At 45.0% G+C, this 23,321-nt stretch overlaps 2 protein-coding genes across 2 annotated transcripts in view; one reads left to right on the forward strand and one right to left on the reverse strand.

Moving 5' to 3' along the window:
- The window catches only part of LOC142198394 (uncharacterized), a 1,100,421-nt gene that overhangs the window by 419,261 nt on the left and 657,839 nt on the right, over positions 1–23,321 (reverse strand). The gene's annotated exons all lie outside the window — the stretch shown is intronic.
- Positions 1,556–23,321, forward strand: part of LOC142198433 (uncharacterized) — a 47,904-nt gene continuing 26,138 nt past the window's right edge. The window contains 1 exon segment of the mRNA XM_075269474.1: positions 1,556–3,136. Coding sequence (XP_075125575.1) covers positions 1,586–3,136 — 1,551 coding nt within the window. The 5' untranslated portion in view covers positions 1,556–1,585.

The raw sequence follows: 23,321 nt of genomic DNA on the forward strand, positions 1-23,321 counted from the left end.
TCAGGTACCATCTTTATGCTGATGACACCCAATTATACACATCTTCCCATGACATCACCCCTGCACTCATACAGAACACCAGTGACTGTCTCTCTGCTGTCTCTAATATCATGTCCTCGCTCTATCTGTCACTAAATCTCTCTAAGACTGAACTACTACTGTTTCCACCATCTAACAGATCTGTCCCTGATATATCCATTGCAGTCTCAGGCCTTACTATAACTCCTAGGCAGCATGCCCGCTGCCTCGGGGTCATATTTGACACAGACCTTTCCTTCACCCCTCATATTGAATCACTCGCACGTTCATGTCACCTCCACCTCAAAAACATCTCCAGAATACGACCTTTCCTTACCAGAGATACACTAAAGACACTTACTGTCTCTCTGATTCATTCTCGCCTTGACTACTGTAACTCCTTACTAATCGGTCTTCCCCTCACTAAACTCTCCCCTCTACAATCTATTCTGAATGCAGCAGCCAGGCTCATCTATCAGGCTAGACGCTACAGCGATGCCTCTGGTCTGTGCCGGTCACTACAGCGAGGCCTCAGGTCCGTGCCGGTCACTACAGCGAGGCCTCCGGTCCGCGCCGGTCACTACAGCGAGGCCTCCGGTCTGTGCCGGTCACTACAGCGATGCCTCTGGTCTGTGCCAGTCACTACACTGGCTGCCTATTCATTATAGAATAAAATATAAAGTTATTACTCTCATCCACAAGGCTCTCCATAATGCTGCACCTCCCTACATTTCTTCCCTCATCTCTGTCTACCGCCCAACCCGTGTTCTCCGCTCACTCAATGATCTAACACTTCCATCCTCTATTATCAGAACCTCCCACGCTCGTATACAAGACTTCTCCCGAGCTGCACCACTTCTCTGGAATGCTCTACCCCAGACAATAAGATTAACTCCCAACTTCTACAGTTTCAAACGCAAACTAAAGACGCATCTTTTCAGACTAGCCTATCACAATTCCTAATGCACAAAATTGTCTGAACACTGTATAAGCAATGCCGCCCCTGCTACCTCTTGTGTCACCCCCTCTACCTCATAGATTGTAAGCTCTTTTGAGCAGGGCCCTCAGTCCCATTGTGTGAAATGACGTTCTTTGTTATGTATGTCTGTCTGTATCTGAACCCTATAAATTGTACAGCGCTGCGGAATATGTTGGCGCTATATAAATAAAATGTATTATTATTATTATTATTAATAAGTTACCGTATATACTCGAGTATAAGCCGACCCAAATATAAGCCGAGGCTTATATTTTACTTTTCTTTGTTGGGGGTGCCCCTCTCTGTTCAAATCTTGATTTATGGTACTGCCATACCCTGTGTACAACGGTGTTATTTCTGGTGTGACCGCTTATTGTGCTGTGTGGGAATAGGAAAATATTAGTATATGAGACAGTGTATTCTACCCACGTGGAAGGGCCGGTGACCATAAAAGTAATGTCTCTGTATCTCTGGGCTATATCACTGATACATTATAAACTTCTCCTCTGTCTGTGTGTTTCCAGCCTAATCATTAAACCTATTTCTAATCCTACAGAAAATCCCAGTGCGATCTCTGAGGGAAACGTCATGTTATCAGTAAGTGATAAAGGAGAAGACGAAGATATGATGGAGCGCTCCTCAGGAGAAAACCTCATTACCCCTAATGTACATCCAGGACGTCACAGTACAGATCCATCATATAATCCCCCCAATCATGAGGAACCTTCTGACCAACCACAGACTGTGACCACTAGTACCAGGAAGAAAGGGGGGAAACAGTATCATTGTGAGGAATGTGGAAAATGGTTCACTCACAGACCAAGTCTTTATATGCACAGGAGAATTCACACAGGAGAGAAGCCACATTCATGTGCAGAATGTGGGAAATGTTTCATTCAGAAATCGAATCTTGTGGCACATCAGAAAAGTCACACAGGAGAGAAGCCATATTCATGTTCAGAATGTGGGAAAGGTTTTATTCAGAAAAGAAATCTTACTACACATGAGAGACTTCACACAGGAGAGAAGCCATATTCATGTTCAGAATGTGGGAAATGTTTTACTAAGAAAGCAAATCTCATTAAACATCTGAAAATTCACACAGGAGAGAAGCCATTTTCATGTTCAGAATGTGGGAAATGTTTTACGGAAAGAAAATATCTCCTTAAACATCAGAAAAGTCACACAGGAGAGAAGCCATATTCATGTTCAGAATGTGGAGAATGTTATAAGGAAAGAAGACGTCTTCTTGAGCATCAGAAAAGTCACACAGGAGAAGAGCCATATTCTTGTTCAGATTGTGGGAAATGTTTTACTCAGAAAAGAAATCTTACTACACATGAGAGAATTCACACAGGAGAGAAGCCATATTCATGTGCAGAATGTGGGAAATGTTTTACACATCAATCAACTCTTATTAAACATCAGAGAAGTCACACAGGAGAGAAGCCATATTCATGTGCAGAATGTGGGAAATGTTTTATTCAGAAATCAAATCTTGAACAACATCAGAGAAGTCACACAGGAGAGAAGCCATATTCATGTTCTGAATGTGGAAAATGTTTTAAGGAAAGAAGACGTCTTCTTGAGCATCATAGAAGTCATACAGGAGAGGAGACATATTCATGTTCAGAATGTGGGAAATGTTTTACACACAAATCAACTTTTATTAGACATCAGAGAAGTCACACAGGAGAGAAGCCATATTCATGTGTAGAATGTGGGAAATGTTTTACACATAAATCAACTCTTATTAGACATCAGAGAAGTCACACAGGAGAGAAGCCATATTCATGTGCAGAATGTGGGAAATGTTTTATTCAGAAATCAAATCTTGAACAACATCAGAGAAGTCACACTGGAGAGAAGCCATATTCATGTGCAGAATGTGGGAAATGTTTTAAGGAAAGAAGACGTCTTCTTGAGCATCATAGAACTCACACAGGAGAGACGCCATATTCATGTGCAGAATGTGGGAAATGTTTTACTCAGAAAGGACATCTTGTTACACATGAGAGACTTCACACAGGAGAGAAGCCATATTCATGTTCAGAATGTGGGAAATGTTTTACTAATAGAAGGAATCTCATGAAACATCTGAAATTTCACACAGGAGAGAAGCCATATTGATGATCTACTGTTTGTGGCTGGGATCCATGAAGGAAACGTCTTGTGGATATAAAGAAGAAGAGAAAAACTTTGATTATTACCAAAGCCATAAAGCTTAATTGTCTCCATGTACCTCATTTCTCGTTACTGGATTGATTCAGGACACTGCGTGAACGGCCAGATGTCATAGTAATGTGTCCTAAGCCGGACTGCAGTGTTTAATACTTGTTGGAATAATGCAGATTTGTCTATATGCAAGGCAACAACTACTACTGCTGTATTATATGACGAGACATTCTGTCTGTGTTCATATTGTTAAGTTAACAAAGTTCTGCTGAAATAAAAAAAACACTCACAGATATGATGTTCCTCCCCTTCTTCCTGTCTCTCTCTCTCTCTCTCTCTCTCTCTCTCCCCATATCATGGCTGCTGCAGTGTCTCCACAGAACTGGATTCTATAAGTTGTAAGCTGTTTGTTGTGCTAAATAAATGCACATTGTTTGCTACTCAGGTGAGACTAGGTGCTGATAATACCACTGCTGACAGGTTATGGGCCCAGAATCCTACACTCTCGCAGCTTCAGAGCCAGCACAAAGAAGGAAACAGCAAAGTGAATCTAAGAAGAGATGGCGTCTAACAGTAACGCAATGAAGTTCACAGTGCCAAGCCTGACTAACCAGAACTATCAATCTTGGAAATTCAAGGTAAAGATGCTGCTGATAAGAGAAGGTACGTGGAAATATACACAGGAGCCTAAACCTGATCTGGTTCCACAAGACTGGGCATGAATGGATGAGAAAGCACAGCGTACCATATCACTCAGCATAGACGATAATCAGATTGTGCATGTATGTAAATGTGAAACTTCAAAAGACATGTGGGAGCAACTGCAAAAGGTAGATGAGAGGATTAATCTAAGTAATAAGCTCTATCTAATGAGAAAGCTGTATCAGTCTAAGCTACATAAGGGTCAGGATATACAGGACTATATAAGGAACACTCTAGAGACTGTAGAGCGCCTGCGAGGCATTGGGGAAGATCTGAAGGATTTCCAGGATTTCCATGTAGCCGCATTACTTCTCAGCGCTCTGCCAGAAAGTTATGATACACTTGTAACTGCATTAGATGCGCGTCCAGATGATGAGCTCACATTGGAGTATGTCAGAGGAAAGTTAGTGGATGAATACAAGCGCAAGACAGAGAGTGCAAGTCGCATAACACAGAATCTGTCTTAAAGGCACAGGATTTATATGACAGTAGAAACCACCTTAAAGGGGCTCTATCAGCAAAATCATGCTGCTAGAGCCCCACATATGCATGAATAGCCTTTAAAAAGGCTATTCAGGCACCGTAAAAGTTATATTACACTACCCCCCCCCCCCCCCCCCCCGTTTTAAAATAAAACCCTAAAAAAGAATATTATCCACTGACGCATCGTGCACGCTGGGTGGGCATTCAGGGTGCGCTGTCTTCTTCATCCACGCCTCTTCATCCTCCGATGTCCTCCAGTCCCGTCTTCCTCCGGCGCTCGCGAGCGGATACTGATATAAAAAAAAGTAGTAGCAGCTACTGCGCATGCGCCCAGGCCATTTTTTTTTTATCAATGTCAGTTCGCGAGCGCCGGAGGAAGACGGGACCGGAGGACATCGGAGGAAGAAGAGGTGTGAATGAAGATGAAGACAGCGCACCCTGAATGCCCGCCCAGCGTGCACGATGCGTAAGTAGATCACATTCTTTTTTAGGGGGGTAGTTTAATATAACTTTTACGGTGCCTGAATAGCCTTTTTAAAGGCTATTCACGCATATGTGGGGCTCTATCAGCATGATTTTGCTGATAGAGCCCCTTTAAAGAAACATGTGAATGTTATGAATGTAAAAAGCCAGGACACTTAACGAAAGACTGCAGAGTTTGGAAAGCTAGAATGAATCGGCAGAAAAAGCGGAGCAGTCATCAAAGAGTTAAAACTGCTAAAGGTGTGCAAAATGTCTCTGAGAATACTGAAACTGTATTTGCTGTCGGTACATATAGATCAAACCACATGTGGTATATAGACTCTGGAGCAATTAGTCACATGACCAATAACAGAGACTTCTAAGCTTGACCAAAGTAAGTCAGATACAGTGATTGTGGCCAATGGTCAGCACATGAATTCAGAAGGCAGAGGAGATGGTTACATGGATTGTCAGATCTCTCCAACTCAAAGCAGGAAGATCCCAGTAAAGGACGTGCTGTATGTGCTGTATGTGCCGAATCTACAAGGAAATGTATTATCTGTGAAGAAACTCACAAGACAAGGGAAAGTTTCTTTTATACATGATAGCTGTATCATCTCAAAGCAGGGTCGTACACTAGCAAAAGGGAAAGTCAAAGATGAACTGTATCAGCTGAATTGTAAAGAGTGTGTGTACAGTGTTATACAAGAGCAGCACAAGAACTGTATCCATGTGTGGCACAGGCATCTTGCACATAGAGACCCGCAAGCAATAAGAAAGTTAGTGCAAGAAGAACTAGCTGAAGGTATCGGCATTGATCTATGTAACCAGACAATGAAGTGTGTGAGCTGCATTAAAGGGACAATGTCCAGAAAGGCCTTTCCTAAGAAAAGTACCACAAGAACAGAAAAGCCAATAGATGTAATCCACACAGATGTTTGTGGTCCAATGAATACTCCGACTCCTGGAAAGAAGAGAGATTGTCTCACATTCATTGATGATCATTCAGGATACACAGTAGTCTATCTGCTTCACAGCAAGGATGAAGTCCCAGAGAAGCTTGAGACATATCTAGCTGAAGTATACAATAAACTTGGGAGAATGCCAAAAACCCTACGTGCAGATAACGGGACTGAATATACAAGCAATGACACACAGAGTATTTTACAGAAGAATGGAATTATTTACCAAACCACTGTACCATACAACCCTGAGCAAAATGGTGTGGCCGAAAGAAAGAACAGGACACTGTGAAAGTGGAAGAACTATGTTATTTGATGCAAACTTGCCCACAACATACTGGGGTGAAGCCATCATGACGGCCTGTTATCTCCAGAACAGACTACCAAGCAAAGCTACAGAGAATACTCCATTAGAACAATGGAACGGCAGAAAGCCAAAAATACCACACAGAAGAATATTTGGAAGTAAAGTATTTGTACATGTTCCCAAAGGAAAGTGAAGTAAGTGGGAACCTCATGCTAAGGAAGGAATCCTAGTGGGCTACAGCCAAACCCAGAAAGGTTCTAGAATTCTACACCCAGAGACAAACAAGGTCACAATAAGCAGAGATGTGGTGATTGATGAAAACTTTGTGTCGTCCAAGTTTTGTGACATCACGTCCAGATGAAGCAGCAACTACCACAGTCAGAAGACAGCAAACAGGAGGAGGGTGAAGTTTGGTTAGACTCTTCAAACATTAAAGGAACAACAGAAAGTACAGATGATCCCGAAGTTAGGAGATCATCAAGACCAAATAAAGGTATACCAGCCAAACGCCTATCCTATATTGTCAAGGAACTACCTGGGCCAGAGCCAGAGTCATGGGCTGAAATGCAAGGACTACCTGCTCATGAAAGGTAGTTGGATGAAGGATTCAAAAGAGGTCCAGCAGATCCATGTCTGTATACAAGACTTGCAGATGGAAAATGGATGTATATTCTGCTGTATGTGGATGACGTAATTGTGATCCATCAAGAAGAGTCAGAAACTGAAAAAATGGCTGAAATTCTGAATCGGCATTTTGAAACAAAAGACCTTGGAAGTGTGACATATTATCTAGGAATCCAAATCAAGAGACAAGAAGATGGAAGTTTTCTTCTAAACCAAAGTGCGAAAATTCATTTGATTCTGAACCAGTTTGGAATGTCAGAAGCCCAAGGTGCATCAACGTCAATGGAACCATCCTACTAGAAATTAGAAGGAGAAGATGATTTATTGCCTAACAATGAGAAATATGGACAGGCAGTGCGGGCTCTTCTATACATATCAGCCATGACACGGCCGGATAGAACAACAGCGGTTGGAATCCTCTGCAGATATGTGGAGAAACCACGCCAAAGAGATTGGATTGCTGTTAAGAGAATTCTCCGGTACTTGAAAGAAACGCAAGATGTAAGTTTAAAATTCTCTTCAGCGGGAGATCTAAAGCTCACTGGCTATGGAGATGCGGATTGGGCCAGTGATTCAAGTGATCGGAAATCCACAAGCGGATATGTGTTTAACCTTGGAGAAAGTTAATCTCTTGGTCTAGTAGAAAGCAAGTATCTAGGCAGAGTCTGTGTCCGCGGCCTATGCAAGTCAAGAGGTTATTTGGCTAAAACAATTGATGAACGATCTCGGCAAACCGTCCATTCAGCCAACAGTGATTTATGAGGACAACCAAGGATGCAGTGAGAAGATCAGTGCTAGGACCGAGCACATTGATGTCAGGCATCAGCATTGTGTGACTTGATAGAATGTGACGTGATTCAGGTAATTTATTGTGAAACTGATAAGACTATAGCTGATATTATGACGAAGCCATTGCCACGAGCTAGGCTCCAAAAACTGAGGACCATGAGGGGACTGACAGAATTGGTAGTTGCTGAGTGGGGGTGTTGGAATAATGCAGATATGTGTAAGGCAACAACTACTACTGCTGTGTTATATGAGGAGACATTCTGTCTGTATTCATATTGCCAAGTCGTCAAACAAGTCTAAAGCGAATGTCCAGCATAACAAGGAAAATACCAAAATTATAATTAAAACCTATAGCTTTTAATAAAAAAACATAGTCCATATAAAAATCATCACAAGACACAGAGTGCGAAAAAATGTTGAAAAAAAATTCATGAAGACAAACCAAACAATGAAAAAACAGGACCAGCACTGATACTGGAACCGCTGACGCGTTTCAATGTGAATGCATCTTAGTCATAGCGATAATGTGAAAGGGAAGGACCGTGAGTGAAATCCCCCAGCAGTCCGTCTCCTGTCACCTGTAATTGGCTACACCTGTTACTAAGACATCCACAATTCAGCATGAAACAATGAACATTAAAACATAAAATCCAAAACATAGAAACATTAACAAGTCTGAATATTATAATGACATGAAGGCGAATACAGACATAGCTGGTATGTAATATCCATAGATTTAGTGAATACAAGCTACAACAGCAAAGGTACAAAACAGGCAAAATTACAAATGACCACATGAGGCCACCATTCCCCAAGTGCACTAGAGAAGGTGAACACCAATATATTTACACACAGTGTGAACGGGGATCAAGAAATGTATATGTCATTCACCAAAAGGGCTTCCATCCTCCAAGATACAACACATATCAAATCCAAAGGCGTAAGAGTAGAACAAATCTAATCACAAGGTAAGTGACTCCCTGGAAAACCTACTTTCACATAAGTGTATGAGCCCGGTATCCACACACGCTAAGGTGTCATCCGGAAGTCACACACGTACTGTAAGAATCATAAATGAATGACTTAGCGAAGAAAGTTGTACAAATGTAGAATCCGGATACTCCTCAAAAATCACCATCGGAAGATCCGTATAGGCAGGGTTGGACTGGGGTGTCTAGGGCCCACCAGTGGAATTGTTTCTAGGGGCCCACCATCAGGACCCTGCAGACCAGCGATACCGAGACAGGGCGGCTAAAGGTAATACCATCTCAGGAGCCATGCTGCTCACCTGCCATACAATATGCAACAACATACTACCTAAACCTACTGCTACACACTGTATGGAAAGTGAACAGCGCAGCTCCTAGAAATGTTACCATTACCTATAGCCACACTGTCCTGGAAGAGCTGATCTGCAGAGGTCCTGGCTGTTGTATCATCACAGATGTAATATTGACGGCCTATCCTAAGGACAGACCATCAATATTATAAAGATGGATAAATCCTTTAAAGATTTGTCCAGGAATTGGATCAACCCATGTGCCTGGCGAGAGGTGTAAAATAAAAAAAATAAATCAATAAAAAGTGCCTTCACCTGTCCCCATTGCTCCATTGTCCGCCGCCAGTGTCCATTTAGTCTCGTGCCGGCGCCTCCTTGCTGGGAGTCCTGCACCTCATGGGACCACTGAGACCAATTAGATACAGGATTTCCAGAAATGAGGCCATGAGACTGAACAGACACAGGCAGGAGGATAACGGGGCGCTGGGGACAAAAGCTCAATGAAAAACACTGCGCCTCACTGTTGTGCCTAATCCATAAAGAGGACCTTTCACCATTTGGGGCACATGAGGTTTAATACACCGCTAGAAAGCCGACAGTGTGCTGAATTCAGTGCAGCTTTCCCGTTCTGTGCCCCGGTGAGGAGCTATCGGTGCCGGTACCGTAGCTCGTCACTCTGAGAAGGGACAGTCAATCAGTAACGCCCGTCCTCACAGTAGCGTCTATTGCGCTGTACTGTGTGAGGGGGCTTTGCTTACCGCCTAGTGATGACGCTGAGCGGTGAGGAACGCTACCTCCCCCCAGTACACATCTATGGACGAGCATTATCAGGAGGGGAGGGAGCGTTCCTCCCCGATCTCACAGTACAGCACAATAGACACTGCTGGGAAGAAGGACGTTCCTGACTGACTGTAAGACACGCCCTTCTGACAGTGAAGAGCTACGGTACCGGGACATATAGCTCTTCACCGGGGGCACAGAACAGGAAAGCTGCACTGAATTCAGCACACTGTCGGCTTTCTAGCGGTATATAAAACCGCATGTGCCCCAGGTGGTAAGAGCTCTTCTTTAACATCTCAATATACCGTACACCACACTACAAGGATAAGACCTAACACAACGTCCCGCAGCAAAAAAAGCGCTGCAGGAAAACCCCGGCAGCAACACATCAGTTTTCTTGCAGCGCTTTTTGCAGAAACTCCACAGAGGTTTGCTCTGAGGACTTTCTGCTTCCATTATACCTATAGGGACACTGTAGGTATTTCTGTAGGTATAAGTGCTGCGATTTCCAAAAACTGCAACAGTTACCTGCACACTCATACATATACATTCATATATACTCACACACACACACACACACACACACACACACACACACACATATATATATATAATTTGCATATACACATTTATATACATTCATATACCATATATACTACAGTCCTATGAAAAAGTTTGTGCCCCCCTATTAATCTTAATCATTTTTAGTTCTAAATATTTTGGTGTTTGCAGCAGCCATTTCAGTTTGATATATCTAATAACTGATGGACACAGTAATATTTCAGGATTGAAATGAGGTTTATTGTACTAACAGAAAATGTGCAATATGCATTAAACCAAAATTTGACCGGTGCAAAAGTATGGGCACCTCAACAGAAAAGTGACATTAATATTTAGTAGATCCTCCTTTTGCAGAGATAACAGTCTCTAGTCGCTTCCTGTAGCTGTTAATCAGTTCCTGGATGAAGGTATTTTGGACCATTCCTCTTTACAAAACAATTCAAGTTCAGTTAAGTTAGATGGTCGCCGAGCATGGACAGCCCGCTTCTAATCATCCCACAGATGTTCAATGATATTCAGGTCTGGGGACTGGGATGGCCATTCCAGAACATTGTAATTGTTCCTCTGCATGAATGCCTGAGGCGATTTGGAGCAGTGTTTTGGATCATTGTCTTGCTGAAATATCCATCCCCGGCGTAACTTCAACTTCGTCACTGATTCTTGAACATTATTCTCAAGAATCTGCTGATACTGAGTGTAATCCATACGACCCTCAACTTTACCAAGATTCCCGGTGCCGGCATTGGCCACACAGCCCCAAAGCATGATGGAACCTCCACCAAATCTTACAGTGGGTAGCAAGTGTTTTTCTTGGAATGCTGTTTTTTTTGGATGCCATGCATAACGCCTTTGTATGACCAAACAACTCAATCTTTGTTTCATCAGTCCACAGGACCTTCTTCCAAAATGAAGCTGGCTTGTCCAAATGTGCTTTTGCATACCTCAGGCAGTGACTCTATTTGTGGCGTACGTGCAGAAACGGCTTCTTTCTCATCACTCTCCCATACAGCTTCTCCTTGTGCAAAGTGCGCTGTATTGTTACCGATGCACAGTGACACCATCTGCAGCAAGATGATGCTGCAGCTCTTTGGAGGTGGTCTGTGGATTGTCCTTGACTGTTCTCACCATTCTTCTTCTCTGCCTTTCTGATATTTTTCTTGGCCTGCCACTTCTGGGCTTAACAAGAACTGTCCCTGTGGTCTTCCATTTCCTTACTATGTTCCTCACAGTGGAAACTGACAGGTTAAATCTCTGAGACAACGTTTTGTATCCTTCCCCTGAACAACTATGTTGAACAATCTTTGTTTTCAGATCATTTGAGAGCGGGCTGTCCATGCTCGGCGACCATCAAACTTAACTGAACTTGAATTGTTTTGTAAAGAGAAATGGTCCAAAATACCTTCATCCAGGATCCAGGAACTGATTAAAAGCTACAGGAAGCGACTAGAGGCAAAAGGAGGATCTACTAAATATTAATGTCACTATTCTGTTGAGGTGCCCATACTTTTGCACCGGTCAAATTTTGGTTTATTGCATATTGCGCATTTCCTGTTAGTACAATAAACCTCATTTCAGTCCTGAAATATTACTGTGTCCATCAGTTATTAGATATATCAAACTGAAATGGCTGTTGCAAACACCAAAATATTTAGAACTAAAAATAATTAAGATTAATAGGGGTGCCCAAACTTTTTCATAGGACTGTAGTATATATGCTCATATATACATACACTCACACATTATTATAGCATACTGTATGTCATGGGATGGTTAGAGTCTATACTATAGGCCATGTGTAATATATATTTGGTGTGGAATGTATTCTCTAACCTGTTGTATACATCAATGTGTAGTTGGCTGATTCGGGTCTAGTGTGTTAGCACATTGTATGCAAATACCTCTAACTAGTGAGGACCAGTGAGGACAATGGGTGGAGATAATCTGATCGGTGTCTCCAAGAAGATGTTGGATGGTGCATTGTCCATAGTAGACAGGGAGTCTGCTCTCCTTGGTATAGGTGAGGGGGGAAGGATCTGTGACTCAGCCCTTCCCACCCACAGATATAGGTGTAACAGTCTTAGTATATAGTTGTAGCTAGTAGTTAGTATGTGTTAGCCGGCCTGTGCACAGCTCTGCAGAGAGCCAGGATTTAGTTACAGGACCAAGGAGCCAAAGCTATTATTGGATTGTGACTTCTGTGGACTTATTGTTATTACGGTTGATGTGACCGCCGCCGGCTACTAACTTTGTGGATTACAATAAATTGCTGTTGTCTCCCGACCTCTTGCGTCCGTGTTGATTCAAAAGACCATCCGGAGGAAGACGTATACCTAGTTGTCACGGAGCAAAGGTATACGTCTTCCTCCGGATGGTCTTTTGAATCAACACGGACGCAAGAGGTCGGGAGACAACAGCAATTTATTGTAATCCACAAAGTTAGTAGCCGGCGGCGGTCACATCGACCGTAATAACAATAAGTCCACAGAAGTCACAATCCAATGATAACTTTGGCTCCTTGGTCCTGTAACTAAATCCTGGCTCTCTGCAGAGCTGTGCACAGGCCGGCTAACCCATACTAACTGCTAGCTACAACTATATACTAAGACTGTTACACCTATATCTGTGCGGGGGAAGGGCTGAGTCACAGATCCTTCCCCCCTCACCTATGCCAAGGAGAGCAGACTCCCTGTCTCCTTTGGACAATGCACCGTCCAACATCTTCTTGGAGACACTGATCAGATTATCTCCACCCATTGTCCTCACTGGTCCTCACTAGTTAGAGGTATTTGCATACAATGTGCTAACACACTAGACCCTAATCAGCCAACTACACATTGATGTATATAACAGGTTAGAGAATACATTCCACACCAAATATATATTACACATGGCCTATAGTATAGACTCTAACCATCCCGTGACAACCCCTCCCCATCTCAAAACATGTGCATGACACAATTGGCCTACACAGGTAAATTGGGGAATGCACATCAGTCTTTATAGCTCATATGTCCTCCTGCCGGGATAACCCATCTGCGTTCTGGTGTTGGTTCCCTCGGCGGTACTGAATGGTAAAGTTGTAGGGTTGAAGGGCTGGCATCTGGCAGAAAATCCGGTGGATCCATGTTGGCTTCTCCCTGAGCTTGGCTTCGGGTAACTGCTCCCACAAAGTGGCACTGTAGATTTCCAACATCGTTGCCTAACAGAACATCGGCCGGCAGCCCGCTCATCACACCAATTGTGCATCGTTTTGGTCCATAACCATAGTCGAGTTCCACGGTAGCTTTAGGAATACGTTTCCGAGTACCCTCTGCCAACTTGATAGAAATGCCAGGGCCCTCCTCTAGGGCCTCGGGTCGCACAACTCGGGGGTCCGCTACCGTTAGGAAAGCTCCCGAGTCCCGGAATCCAACAACTGTTCGGCCATCCAGTAGGACCTCCTGCAAGTGCTTCCGCTGAAGATTTGCGGGATGTGTGGCGGAAGGCTGAATCCCATAGACCCCTGGAGGTGGAACAGATGGGTCATTCATGGAGACATCTGGGAATGGGGCCAAACTTTCTGTCCTAGGGGTGGTTCCCAGGTAGTGAATAGGCCGGGATGCCACGGTGGCCCGTGCCCCCATGTTAACAGGGCAACTAGCTTGCAAATTTCCAGGCCGCCCGCACCCAAAACATCTGCGCTCTAGCATTCTTCCAGTATGTCGTTGTCTAGGGACAGGGTTGTTCATAGCTGGAGGCCGATGGGCTGGGGCAGGGGTAGAGGGGGAATTGTAATCCTGAGGCCGGGCACGAAAGGTGGGTGGCTGGCTGAAGGGTGTCTGGCGGACTGTGGTAGTTTTCCGCTCCTCTGCAAACAACCTCTTCCACTGCGGCTTGATGGTCAGGCCCTCATCTGCAAGAGAAGCAGCTTGCTCAACTGTGGCTGGGTTCCGTTCCAGCACCCACTCACGGATCTCAGCGGGGCACTGGGAAAAGAACTGTTCCTTAAGTATGACTTGGAGGATCTTATCGACTGTGACAGCCTCCTCTCCTTCTAGCCAGCGCTTGCATGCTTGCTTCAACTTGTGGGCGAACATGTGGAAGGAGCTTCCCCCATTGTAAGACAAAGAGCGGAACTGAACTCAGTAGGTCTCTGGAGTGACTGCATAATACTTCTGCACCGCTCTTTTAATGGCCTCATAGTCCCGCTGATCACTAGGGTCCATGGCTCTGAGAGCTTCCACAGCCCCATCTCGTAGGTGCCCCACCAGATACCGGACCCAATCCTTCTCTGGGACTTCCATCAGGTGGCACTGGTGTTCGAAGTCCTGAAAATATCCATCAACATCCCCAGCCGCTTCCTCAAAGGTCTTGAAGTGTTTATGGGAGACATATGGTGGTTCTCTCACTGTTGGGCTGGGGGTCGACGTTTGATTATAATTCCTCGTAGTTATCTCAGCCATTCGCATTTCATGCGCCATTCTTTCCTTTTCATGCGCCATTCTCTGTTCCTCCTTCTCCGTTTCCTGAGCCCTCTGTAACGCTCTACTCCTTTGCTCTGCAGTTGCTCCTAGCCCCAGCACTGCCAATTCCTCCTCATACAAAACAACCCATCTGCTCTTTTGGGTCTGTACCTGCCACTCCCGTATCTCTACTGTCTCCTGGGGGCAGCCCTCCTCATGGTCGCTTTGCAGGGTCATCTCCTCCAGTGCCTCGATCAGTTGCTCTTTTGTTCTTCCCTGGTAACTCAGGTTTAGTTCCCGGGCCCTTAATTTTAGACTTGCCATAGTCCAGTTCCTGTATTCTGAGGTTGTGGCTCCATTAATCGCTGAGCTGTTGAAGTCCATCTCGCTGTCCGCTGTTGATCCCACCGCTGCCAACCAGTTGTCACTGAGCAAAGGTATACGTCTTCCTCCGGATGGTCTTTTGAATCAACATGGACGCAAGAAGTCGGGAGACAACAGCAATTTATTGTAATCCACAAAGTTAGTAGCCGGCGGCGGTCACATCAACCGTAATAACAATAAGTCCACAGAAGTCACAATCCAATGATAGCTTTGGCTCCTTGGTCCTGTAACTACATCCTGGCTCTCTGCAGAGCTGTGCACAGGCCGGCTAACCCATACTAACTGCTAGCTACAACTATATACTAAGACTGTTACACCTATATCTGTGGGTGGGAAGGGCTGAGTCACAGATCCTTCCCCCCTCACCTGTACCAAGGAGAGCAGACTCCCTGTCTACTATGGACAATGCACCGTCCAACATCTTCTTGGAGACACCGATCAGATTATCTCCACCCATTGTCCTCACTGGTCCTCACTAGTTAGAGGTATTTGCATACAATGTGCTAACACACTAGACCCTAATCAGCCAACTACACATTGATGTATACAACAGGTTAGAGAATACATTCCACACCAAATATATATTACACATGGCCTATAGTATAGACTCTAAACATCCCGTGACACTGTATATACACACACATACCTGTATACAAACATACAGTCCTCACACAGTATACAAGACACATGATTTAACCCTTAAGTACTATCATGGACTTAAGGGTTAAACAAATATACACATATACACATATACATATTAAACATTACATTTTACCAAAAAAAAAGAAAAAAATATACTCATATTTGTGAAGCAGCAAGTGGATCAATGCAGCAGACTCCTCTGTCCCCACACAGTCTGATGTAAGTGATGACTCACTGCTGGGAGGGGGAGGGGGGAAATCCGGGCTTACAGAGAGGGCGCTTCATTAGATGGCTGGGATAGCTGCTGCCCCTGGTGTGCTCCCGATGTATACTCTCTCTATATTAATAGGGAAAGTATACCACTGGCAGGAGGCCCCTCTGTGTAAGTGTCGGGGCCCTGGGAAACTGCCGGCAGCCGGCCATCTTTAGTTATTACAGCGCTGCCGGCAGCCTGGGGCCCCGAGATTACCAATCCGGCCCCTGCCACTAGCAGTGCCCCTGAGCAATGCTTCTGCATTGAGGAAATGAGGACTGACAGTCAAGGCTCGGGGCCCACCGGGGGATTCACCAGTTCCCCAGCGGGCCAGTCCGACCCTGTGTATAGGCAACAAACTGTCCAAAGTAAATCAACTGTAATAATAATAATATTAATGGTATAATGCCACAGCACCCTATGTAATGTTTAAATTTGATTTCTGTAAAATTGTGGACTGCCAGTGGGATAATGAACCTAACAAAGAATTCAGTGGTAACTCCGTGACAAGGGGTAAAGCGGCTGTTGTATACATCTGTGTAACCAGACAGGGGAATGAAAATTGCAATTCCTGGTCAGATGCAGCATGGAATACGGGGAGCCCATGGGGATATAGTCCACACGAAGCCAGGGATCGGGTTAGCCAGACAGGGAGGCCGCTCCTTGAAAGGATGTCCATGATAAAAGCTACTCCCAGAATAAACTGTGAGCCAGGATCTCGAATCTGGATACGGCAGTGTAATCCCATTATTATAACCATCCATGAGCCATCACTTGGGGATGAGGGCCTTTACGTATTAGGGCTATATTTCCCAGGCCGCAAAGTCCAACAAGGGAATTTTTGGTTACAGCCTATCCCAAAACCTAATCTCCCTGTAAGAGATACTGGGGAAATGTCATTGACTACTCAACACCCGGAACTAGTCAGTGAAAAAGACACCAGCTATGAGGAGAAGATAGCTATAGAAACTGGGTACACGGAGAGGAATGAGTGGCTCTATTGGATGAGATACACAGCACAGCAAAATAGTAACGTTGATTGTATTGCCTGCACCACTGCTAGGCCCAGTCTGGGAACTATTCCATTTAAGTTCTCAGAAAAAGAGCATGAGGATTTGAAGTGCTTAGTAGTCCTGTATAATGTATCATATGAGCCTACAGCTGGTGACCCATGTCATGTCCTATCCCAACAGTATCCTCCGGTAAAAGTAGATCAGTTGCCCCCTAGAGTAGCCACATATCCGGGGAATTACACTTGTTTCAAAAGGATAGCAGGTGGGAGGATCCTGGAAAACCTAACTTCAGAATTCTGCAAACAAGAAATCCTTGTGAATGAAGACAAGGATGGATACAAGGCAGGATGGTTCCAGAACCAGAGTGTGGCCCGAACTGACATATGGTGGTTATGTGGGGACATGAAACTAAGACCCAGGTTACCAATAAACTGGAGTGGGAGCTGCGCCCTAGTACAGGTACTCATGCCCTTTCAGATAGTTTCCGCAGAGGGAATGCGCACGCCCCAGACTCTCAGTTTGCTTACAAGACGAAGCGGCTCAACCAGACACAGGGACAAGAGGGAAACGCCGAGTGGATCCTTCGACTCCAGGGTCTACATCGATGACATTGGGGTCCCAAGGGGAGTACCAGATGAATTCAAAGCTAGAAATCAGATAGCCGCTGGGTTTGAGTCATTTTTGTTTTGGTGGGCTACAGTAAATAAAAATGTAGATTGGATCAATTATATTTAAGAGATTTATAAATTACACTAGGGATGCAATCAAGGGAATTGCTGAGCAATTGGGGCCTACTTCTTTAATGGCGTGGCAAAACAGGTTGGCTTTGGATATGATACTCACTGAAAAGGGGGGGGTATAAAATGTTTGGCACTTACTGTTGTACTTTTATCCCAAACAATACAGCCCCGGATGGAAGTGTCACCAGGGCTCTAGAGGGGCTTACATCCTTATCCGAAGAAATGGCTGAAAACGCTGGTGTCACCAACCCCTTCACTGATTGGTTACAGACTTGGTTCGGGAAATGGAGTGCCCTGGCATCGAACTTTTTCATCGCCTTCGCCGTTGCAGCAGCAGTTCTAGTCGCCTGTGGATGCTGTCTGGTTCCATGCCTCCGAGGACTTCTGCAAAGATTGATTGACACCGCTATTTCTAGAACTGCATACGTTGAATTAAGGCCTCATCAGGATGATTATCTTAACTTGATCTATAATTGAGGAAAAGATATGACCCTTCCTATGCTCTCAGGGAATTCGGGGGATCCCGATAATAGTGTCTGGCTATTGAAGTACTTGAGGATAGAGAGGGAAGACTCCTATCTGTTCTCAAAAGGGGGGATGGATAGGGAAATCAATATGGAATCCATATGTGTTAATGCATATTCATCTGCCCTGTCTCTTTAAGCTAGAAATAGAATTCTTTCTCTGAAACACTAGTTCTCTGATTCGTCTATGACCAATGTGACCCATGGACCCATATAGCAGAATCAGAGTAATAAAGTGTCTGGAATAAGACTGATAAGCGGGTGATTAAACATGATTAGGGAACAAATACTGTTGAGTATTAGGAAAAATAGAACATTGAATAAACTTTGATATATCACACGGTTGGGTGACTGAATGTGCACTTAATTAACCTCATCAGGTGAGAACTGGAGTTAGGATATTCATGATCAGGGAGGGGTAATATTGTAATAGCTGTATATGGAAATTGCTGATGTCCAATGGTTAATGATAAATCAATTATACACCCATGTACGCCCATCCACAGTCACGCACACCCATTAAGAATTACTAGAAGAATGGACAAGTATGCTTTTGCTCAGATTCAGCTTGTTTCTGTTTCATGAGTGTGACGTAATTTGGAATCCACCCAATATACCTATCGGCCTGGCTTCAGGACCACCCTAACAATACCCAAAAGCGAAAGCAACACGTGACATTGCCCGCGTGACTCTAAAGTCACATGACTGAGTAGAAGAGAATCACTGCTGGAAGCAATCTATTCACATAATATTCTCCACCTGCCGAGGCTAAGACAGTTCTACGTGTCTATGAATAGAATACATGTATACGAGCATAAAACTCCATAGCTGACATCGATTGAGGAATCCATGTCCATGTAATATGCCGCAAGACAAACAGATAAGCCATAAAGACACGTGGCCTTATCATGAAGATCCATAGAAATGTCAGGTGATGAGATCTGACAGTACAACAATATATAATCCCCCCAAATGGCAGAACTAACCGTAAATGAATCACTCTTGTGGTGAATACACAACTAAAGTATGGCTCGGGAAAAATCGCAATAGCAAAAATAAACCCCCCAATAATGCTGCACATAAAGGGAAGTATAAATCATGAAACCTCAATCGTAAATCTAGTCCACAAATAACCCCCGTCTGAAGACCAGTGTGGACCTCAACATATCCCAGCAATGTACAAACCACCATAACTCAGGGTAGAAGAATAAAAAAGGGGGAAATATTAGAACAATAAACTAAATCAGTTATAAAGTTAAGACCTTCAGGAAAACGGGTAAATAATCCAAAAGGCCTCGTGTTTGAGGAGCTTCCTCCTCCAATCTCCAGCACGCACTGGCCTGGCTACCTGTTCTATGGCACAAACAACCAAAAGAAGACGTATTACCTTGTTGGGAAGACATAAAGTGCTAAGAGGCCCCAGAAACATTAGTCAGAATAGATCTGCCACAATCAGCTCGATGCTCAGCAATACGGACCTTCAACGACCTAGTGGTGCAACCCACATAGTGCAAGTCACAAGTGGAAGACCATGTAATATACATGACATATTTACAGTTACAATATCAGACTGTTTGCATGGTTTTTATTGTAAAATACTGAAGTCTCCAAAACAAACTGACAAGTCTGACACCTAGAAGCACCGCACCTATAGAAACCTGAAGGCTCCAAGAAGGATTTCCTGCGATTGAAACAATGGCCACCCAAAAGACTAGGTGGTGATATGTTCCCAAGGGACATAAACTGAGAGCCCCAACTCATCATTTTGGCTACTGAATCCTCCTGCATTAATAAGGGTATGTGTCTAGGAATAATTGGAATGACCTGTTTGTAATTTGTACTAAAACTGGTACAGAAATAAACTTTGTTCCCCTTATGGAGTGTACCATCATCATGGACCATTCCTGGTGAATCCAACAACAGCGATGATCTACATTTACTGCTGACAATCTTACTGGCTCTCTCTAATGACCAAGGTGGAGACCTCTGGAGTCTAATCTGTCATCAACATCTCGTTTTTTATTTGTAAGATCAGTTTCACTAGAGCTCGCCCTCTTCATTCTGATCATTTCCCCAACAGGCACAGATTTAATAGTGTGCGCAGGGTGACAGCTGGTCGTGTGCAAAATCGTATTACCGGACTCACCAGTAACATCACCAGTAAGGGAAATGTCCAGGAAATTGATTGATGTTTGTTCCACTACATATGTAAATTTTAGATTCAACTCGTTCTTGTTTAGATAATCCATGAACGCCAGGACAGCCGACCATCACCCGACCAGACCATAAGCAGGTCATCTACTGTATGTAGCGGCCAAACCAGCGCAAGGAGTCAACAAAGACTTTGTTGGAGAATTGGCTACAACCACTACTAGCGGTAATGGTCCTCTAATATGGGACTCTTCATGACCTCTACAGGGTTCTGATCAGGTGTTAATAGTCCAAACAACATGCTCCAGCTGACATACTTTAGCTGTAGATCAGAAACCACTTTCCCTTCCGACACCAGATATAACAAAGCTTCACCATCATCATCCTGCTGAGATGGAACCACTACAGGAAAAGGTGCCTTCAAAGGCCTGTCCTGGAGCTGCGACTGAGCCAAATCTAAACACAGAGTCCTTTGGAACTGAACAAAATTCACCAGTGTTTTTGGCTCTTGGGGTGAGTTGAGCCTTGCACCAGCATGTGTTCCGTAACATCAGGCGGGCGTGTGGACAAGTGCATGAAGCCGGGGACGCTACATCTCACTCACGGCACACTGGCTGAATGTAGTTGAGGCTGGGACCGGGTCGCAAACTGTGGCAGCCTGCCTTGTCTCCCCACCCAATATTCCTGGCAGGAGTGCTGAAACACCACTCTCCTCCTCCTCCTCCTCCGCCGTTAAATCGACCCCAGCTATGAGCTGGAAACGCTGCAACACTGGCATGGGGTGACGTCAGCAGGCCGTGGTGAAGCTCATCAGCTTAGGGGACAGACAGCACACTGCCTCCGAGGTCAGGGATGCCCTCCTGGATGAGACGGCAATGTGGTTTTTACTGCTGCACCTGGGCCCAGGCATTTTTTTGTGTGTGATAATGGTCAGAACCTGGTAGCGGCTCTGGAGCTTGCTAGACTCAAACACGGTCCATGCCTGGCCCACATTTTCAACTTATTGGTGCAACAGTTTTTAAAAACGTACCCCAATTTACATGACCTACTGGTGAAAGTGCGGCGCTTGTGTGCCCACTTTGGCAAGTCTACAGTAGCTACTGCTAGCCTCAATACACTCCAGCATCGCCTACATCTGCCTGAAGCATCGGCTGTTGTGCGAGGTCACCACACGCTGAAACCCTAGATACCGTCTGTTGAGCAGGGTGTGTGAGCAGCAGAGACCTTTGATGGAGTTCCAAATCCAAAACCCAAGGGTTCCTCAGAGTCAGCTCCCTCAGTTTCTCGACCATGAGTGCCCATAGGTGGCAGACTTATGTGAAATCCTATCCCATCCTTTCCACTGGACAAGAAACATTAGCATGCGCTCATCACAATTGCTGATATGACAGCAGACCAGGCCCGAGCACCAGGAACAGGTTTTACAATGGCTAGCGGATAATGCTTCTAGCAGCTTTTCCACCAGCCAGTCAGCCACTACCTGCAGTCGTGTTCATACCCAAGAGTCTGCCCCTCCTTTCTCCCAACATGCCCAATCTTCCCAACAGAGTCATCCCACCCTTGCCCCCTCCCAGGATCTCTTTTCGGTTCCTTTTACTGTCTCTCCCTCTGTTGAACCACTTCCAAAATCCCAGGAGCTACCAGACGACTTTGTGTGTCCTGATGCCCAAATACTGGAGCATCCACCATTTCCTACCAATTTTGTGGTTGTGGACCCGCAACCGGCGTTTCTCTGCCTCAGTGATGATGACGAGACACTGTTGCCATCAGGGCTAGCTGTGGTTATGTGCGGTTTGCAGTAAGAGGAGAGTGAGCAATTGGAAGAGGAGTTGGTGGACAACGAGGCCACCGACCTGACATGGACAGGGCTGATGTCTAGCGGGGAAAGCAGTGTATATGTGGAGGCAAGCTAAGCAGGAAAAAAGGTGGCTAGAGGCAGAGGCATGTCCAGAGGCACAGGACAGCTGCTTCACAGAAGTCAGGCCAGAGGCAGCAAGACCAAATATTTTCCGTGTATTAGCCACTCACCCAAAACTCGCCCATGTTGGTAACCTCCCTCGATGGTGTGGAGACTTCCTCCATGAGGCTAACAACTGCCATCCAGTCCACACCCACCAGGGGCACAATATCCAAGGTCTGGGAAATGATAATGGCACCCCTCGCCACTAAGGGGCCTAGTCTCAACAGGAGGGATAAGTATAGGCTCATGTTGCGGGAGTACCTGGTCGACCACAGTCCTGTCCTCTGCGGCCTATACTTATTGGGTCTCCAAGTTGGATTTGTGGCTGGAACTTGCACTGTACGCATTGGAGGTCCTTCCCTGCTGCCAGCGTGCTATCGGAAATGGTTTTCAGCGCAGCCAGTGGTATCATCACCGATAAGCGCAGCCGGATGTCAGCTGACAGCGCTGACCAGCTGACTTTCATGAAAATGAACAGCCACTGGATAGACCCATCATGTTCATGTCCACCAGTGTGAAGTTTCATGTGTGTGCTCACCCTCTCCAATTCCTCCTCCTCCTCATACTCCTCCACCATCAGCGTTGCACAATTCTGCTCCTACTAGGATCAATCCACCCTGACTCCCCCCAACTCTGCTGGTTAAAAGCTCATTACAAGTCATGCCAAGTAACACACTGGCACACATGGCTGACTTCATGTTGGGTTGCTATTGAAGAGACAAAGGCATAGTTCACATCACGGAGAGCAAACAATACTGGATTTTTGCAATCCTTGACCCCCGGTATAAGTAAAAAATCCTGTCCTTTGTTCTGGTAGGGGAGAGGAAAAAATCGCATAAATGTATTGCCACAAGCAACTGGTGCAGAATATGATGGAAATGTTTCCGTCAACCCTCGCAGATGGCAGAGAGGAGATTTCCTCCATGAGGCTAACAACTGCCATCCGGTCCACAACCACCAGGGGAACACTCTCCAAGGTCTGGGACATGTTAATGCCCCCCCTGACCAAACTACCGCCACTGAGGGGCCTAGTGTCATCAGGAGGGACAAGTATAGGCACATAATACGTGAGTACCTGGCCGACCACAGCC

Source organism: Leptodactylus fuscus, chromosome 3 (assembly GCF_031893055.1).
Source record: "Leptodactylus fuscus isolate aLepFus1 chromosome 3, aLepFus1.hap2, whole genome shotgun sequence".
In the NCBI taxonomy this organism is placed as follows: domain Eukaryota; kingdom Metazoa; phylum Chordata; class Amphibia; order Anura; family Leptodactylidae; genus Leptodactylus; species Leptodactylus fuscus.